General features: G+C 32.1%; 1 protein-coding gene across 4 annotated transcripts in view; it reads right to left on the minus strand.

The window, feature by feature from the left end:
• The window catches only part of KLHDC1 (kelch domain containing 1), a 52,981-nt gene that overhangs the window by 17,019 nt on the left and 29,962 nt on the right, over positions 1-6,000 (minus strand). For all 4 annotated transcript variants that reach the window (XR_011169023.1, XM_069091969.1, XM_069091970.1 and 1 more), the window contains exon 10: positions 1,838-1,910. Coding sequence is in view for 3 of the 4 variants with exons in the window: in XM_069091969.1 (XP_068948070.1) it covers positions 1,838-1,910 (73 nt within the window). In the remaining variant the exon portion in view is untranslated. The remainder of the gene's footprint in view (positions 1-1,837; positions 1,911-6,000) is intronic.

Consider the following 6,000-nt stretch of genomic DNA (forward strand, 5'->3'; position numbering starts at 1 on the left):
AACACTGGAAAGCCTTTCCTGCCTTGACTTTGGTGACATTCTAGCTTGCCAACCTGATGTTTTTTTCTATAGACTCTGATAGTTTATGTCCTCTCACAGCTGCTCTAACTTATCACCTAAACATTCTAATAAAGCATATTATTTACATGACATGTCAGCTGAATTTTCAAAAAGCTTTTTACATAGATATCTCTTCTACCTAGTATTATATTGATAATAGTTTTATTGCTCTAGTTAATTTCTTAATAAGTTCTTAACAAGGGCTGAAATATAACATCCCAGGAAAAATTAACTTTTTAAAAAATGCATTTATTTCTACTATCAATCTTGTAATTAGCATCATAAATTAAGGAATAAAAAAGACTGATTTTTCTAGATGTTAAAAGGTACATTCTGACCAATTATTATAAATGAAAAACAATGCAGGAATCACATTTCTATAGGCAAGAAAACATGATAAATTTTCACTGTGCTTCTGCACTTGATAGATAATTTTTAGTTCATGTTAAAGATTTTCAGCCCCTTCTGTCAAACAGGTTAGTAAACACAATTCATTAAATTAAAAATACTAGAAAAATCATCATGTTATTTACTTTACTTCAATTTGAATAACTTATAGTAGAAAAAATTTCCCAAAGATATGACATGAAAAATCTAAAACAAAATTAACAATTCTCATATTACACTTAATTGACAATTCCCTTCACAGATTTAAGTTAACATAATTTCCTACTAATTATAATATATTATAATAACTATAAAATCGTAAAATAATATAGCCTCAAAATGCTTTTTGTATCTAACATTATTTCCAAGATTTTATGATAATTAATGTACTTCAAATTTTCTATTCAGTAGGATTAAATAGGTCACAAATTAAGCAGGAATTATACACAGTAATATGCTTTTCCACAATCTGAATTTGAAGAGGTTTTGATGGTGCTGGGACCCTGAGAATGCCAAGGCAGAGTTGCCTGGAATGAATGCACACACCCAAGCCTTCTCTTAGTCAAGTGGCAAAAAGTTTATTGTAATACATTAGCAAAAGCAAGCAAGGATCCTTATGGGAACCCCATGAGAGACTAAGGATGGTACTGGGGTTTATATAGAAAAGAGGCATGGGAAAGGAATGCCAGGGATATTAATTAGGTAATCTCAGGGCCCAGGTGTCTTTGGGAGTTACAGATAGGAAAGTGTAGGGAATATACCAGATATTGAGGGAGTTGTCAGAGGCATGGACCTTGGGGATCTGATGGGAGAAAGAGACCTTGGGCCAGCCAGGGACAAAAATCCTTAGGTCAGGCATCCTTCTGTCTGTTCTTATAAGAGAATATGTTCTGCAACAAGCAAAAATGTTCTCACCGGACACGGGCCTACTGAGAAATTGGGAGGCTTCCAGAGACATGATCTTAGGGCTGGGGCCCAAGCACCCCATCAAATTGACTTAGAAGCAAATTTCCCAACTGATAAACTCTAAAACTTTACAGAAAGTAAATTCCTACTGACACCACTCTAACCCATAAAAAAATGCTTTAAATATAAATATTAAAAATAGCAATAATTTTCAGCATCCTACTATTGCCTTTATCAGATAGGATGATCCATTTAATCTAAAAGAATAACATAAGTATGCAACATAAATGAAATGTGGGTCAAATATTTCTAATAATGGCCTATAATTTAACTATCAAATGAATTCTTCAGATAACATCAACTTAATTAAGAAAACATTCTGATATTTTGTTATTATATTAAAAAATATCCTGATTCCAAGCTATGCTTCAAAACTTTTCAAAATATTTAATTATTCCATTGTGTGTTAACTTTTTAAACTTACCTGGGTCTTGTCTTAGGTAAATGTGTAAGCTGTCTCCAACCATTCGTTATCACACTGTGAATCCACCCATCACCTGTAATATCATGACATTAATATAATATAATACAATACAATATAATATAATATAAAAATAAAGCTTAAATCTCTTACAGTTTTTTTTACAGTTTTTTCTCTAAATTTGTCTATCCACTTGTTAGGACATGTGTTATGCTAAGTGTAGATGAGAGAACTGGACTGGACTAAAATAGCTCATAAAATAATGCAATGAAATGGCTCTTTAGAGTTTACAAAGTACTAAAAATTCATTCTGCTTAATTCACAGATCAGAGACCAGGAATGGAAAGACTGATTTAGAACAGCTGATGTTACAAATAATCCTTGTTGAAGTGTTATGATTTAATAGTTATTTTGTAAATTTCTACAACTGTTGGCATATTAGTAAATCACTATTCTATTATTCCCCAAAACTAGAAAGTATATGACTGAAGAATAATTTATACCCATATTTGTATTAATTTTCATTTTCTGAATTTAATATTTCTTAATCTAAATTTAAACATCAAAAAAATAACATTTCTATATGCCCAGCAGAAAGTAAAAGTGAATCTAAATCAAACTGTGAATCTCTATCTTGTACCACTTGCTAGAGAAGTATGATAAATTCTACAAATTACTTTTAAAACTCTCCTGCTTGTCTGAGCTTCTCCTAACTTCTTCCTGTTGTCTTTTGTATTTTAAAAAATGTTTCAAATGATCCTCCTTTTTCTTAGCATCACAATTGCTATCTACTCCCCCCCCATTCTTCTCCCCTAAAAACAATCATTCTCCAATTAAAAAATTAAAAGAAACCTTTGTGACAGCACAAGTAAGCAAAAGGAATTCCCACAGCAGCCACGTTCAGAAATGAATGTCTCTGCACCTTTAGTCCTCCGGCAAGTGGGGGCTAACATGCTTCATCATAGGTTCTTTAGAGACATGGTTGGACATGGCATTGATCAGAGATCTTAAGTGTTTCTAATGAGTTTTTCTTTAAAGTGTTGTTGACATAAGTTGTTGCTATAAATTTTTGTCCTGATTCTACTCATTTTACTCTTCATCAATTCATACTAACCAGGATTCTCTACAGTAGTCTCTTTTGTCATTTTTATTGCAAAATAATATTCCATTACATTTATATATATACTACAATTTCTTCAGTCATTTCCCAAATAATAGAATTCTAGTTCTTTGCTGTTCTTCCCTACAAACTTAATCCTTCCTTCAAGATAATGAACTTTGTTTTGCTTACAACTTCGTCCTGGGTAATTTATTCTCCCTCCCTAACCTTTATTTTTTCCTGTTGAGTCTGATGTATTTCTACACCAAACTGAGGAGAGAGGGGGAGAGAGAGAGAAAAAGAGAGAGAGAGAATTTGTTCACCCTTCCTTTGTACAATTCAGATATGAAGGAGGTTCATTTGATGCTCACTAACCCACATTTTCCTTCATGTTTGTCTACCTTTCTAACCATGTATCTCATATATGAAAAATAGGAAGTTCTACTCCTTCCTCCTTTTTATACTACTATTTTCCTTTAATTTTCCCATCTCTTTCCCCTCTCAGAACAGAACCAACCCACCCATAGATCTTTTGTTTTTGTTTTTGTTTTAATTTAGTTCTCAATATTTTTTGGAGACATTAAAGTTCTGAAGAGTCATTTGATTCTTTTCCCTCTTTAGGATAATAGCACTCTATCATCATATATCCCCTTCCAAATTTCTCAAATGTATGATCCTGACTGTGATTTTTTGTTACTTGAACTGTTTCTGTATGAATACAGTATTTTTATCTGATGTGGAAGTTCTAGATTAGGCTATGAAATTTCTGGGACTTTTCCTTTTGGGGTTTCTTTTAGGAGATGATCAGTGGAATTCTTTCTACCTTTACTTTGCTATCTGGTTCCAAAAGATCTATGTAGTTTTTAATTATTTCTTAACATGTAGTGTTTAAGCTTTATCATGATTCTGGGGGAGTTCAATGACTCTTAAACTATGTCTTCTTGACTTCTTTTCCAAGCTGTTATTTTTTATATCAAATATTTTACATTTTCTTCTATTTTTCAGTCTTTTGATTTTAATATTTAAAACAATATTAAAATATTGTTTTTAACATTTCTTGCTATCTCAAGGAGTAATTCATTTCAATTTGTTCTACTCTACTTTTCAGGGACTTTTGTTACTTGGGTAAAGTTTACTACTTTCTATTTCAATGGATCTCTATCACCTCCAAGATCAAATAGAGAATCCTCTATTTGTCTTTTTTATTTTAATTAAAAAAAAATTACCCCACTTTAGTATTTTTTTTCCAATTACATGTAAAGATGGTTTTCAACATTCACTTTTATAAGATTTTGAGTTTTAAATTTTTTTTCTCTCACCCTCCCCAAGATGGCACGGAATCTGATATAGACTATACATACAATCATATTAAATATATCTCCACATTAGTCATGTTGTGAAAGAAAAATCACAACAAAAGGGAAAAACCACAAAAAAGAAAAAACAAAACAAAAAAAGAGAAAATAGTAGGCCTCGATCTAAATTTAGACTCCATAGTTTTTTCTCTGGATCTGGATAGCATTTTCCATCATGGGTCTTTTGGAATTGTCTTAGATCATTATATTGCTGAAAAGAGCTAAGTTTATCAAAGTTAATCACTGCATAATGTTGTTGTTACTGTGTACAATGTTCTCCTGGTTCTGCTCACTTTACTCGGCATCGTAAGTCTTTTCAGGTTTTTCTGAAATTTGCCTGCTCATCATTTCTTATAGAACAATAGTATTCCCTTACATTCATATGCCACAACTTATTCAGTCATTCCCTGATGGGCATCCCCTTCAATCTCCAATTCTTTGTCACCACAAGAAGAGTTGCTTTAAATATTTTTGTATATGTAGGTCCTTTTCTTTGTTTAATGACCTTGGGATATAGACCTGGTAGTGGTATTGTTGGATCAAGGGATACGTACAGTTTTATAGCCCTTTGAGCAGAATTCCAACTTGTTCTCCAGAATAGTGGATCAATTCACTACTCCACCAAAAATGTATTAGTATTCCAATTTTTCCATATCTCCAACATTTAACATTTTTCTTTTTTGTTATATTGGCCAATTGGATAAGTGTGAGGTGGTACCTCAGAGTTGTTTTAATTTGCATTTTTCTAATCAATAGTGATTTAGAGTATATTTTCATATATGACTATAGATAGCTTTAATTTCTTCATCTGAAAACTGCCTATTCATATCCTTTGACCTTTTATCAATTGGGGGACTCTATTTGTCTTAAAAAGTCCTTCATAACTTGGCTTTATCCTACTTCCTTTCCAGTCTTGTTACATTTTACTTCCCTCACACACTCTTTGCAGTGGCACTGGCATCTCTGTGTCAAGACACTCAATCTGGTCATTTTCACTGACCTTCCATAACTGGAATTCTTCATCTCCTGGCTTCCTTCAATTCTCACATAAAATTCCATCTTTGATAAGCAGCCCTTCCCATCCTCCTTAATGCTCATACCCTCTGTGCTATTTACATTCAATTTATCCTGTCTATTGTGTTTCTACCTAGTTGTTTGCATGCTGATCCCCCATTGGACTGTGAGCACCTTGACAACATGAACTGTTTATTATTAATTATTTTTATTACTAATATGCAATTGTTTATTCTTTCTCTAAAGAAATGTTCATGTTTGTCAGCACTTGTCAAGTTCATAATAACAAAATATTTAAATTTTTAAAAGGACACTTAAGGAAATTCAGGAGACATGAACAGGGCAATTTTATTACTATGATGTTAAACTTAAGATACATTTTTAAAAAGCAAACTGTAATAGAAGTTCATGGTTTTGAATACAATCCTCTTTTTTTCTTGTACACTAAAATGTTCATGTTTATTGATTACTAAGTTCATAATAAAAATGAAAATTAAAAAAAATTTTTGAAGCATAAATAGAAAACTGGCTCATTAAAATCCCCTTCACTGAGCCTCCTGGAAGATATACTAAATTTCTAATCCCCCATTCCAGTCCCTACTATGATCAATCAAGTATGTTGATTTCCATTTTGGAAGCTGGGAAAGAAAAGTCTAAACGTCAAATTCCTGTTCTGCATATAACAATCTGTGTATGTA

The sequence above is a fragment of the Petaurus breviceps genome, unplaced genomic scaffold (assembly GCF_028583685.1).
Source record: "Petaurus breviceps papuanus isolate PSGF00001 unplaced genomic scaffold, PetGlider_PUasm1.0 189, whole genome shotgun sequence".
Taxonomy (NCBI): domain Eukaryota; kingdom Metazoa; phylum Chordata; class Mammalia; order Diprotodontia; family Petauridae; genus Petaurus; species Petaurus breviceps.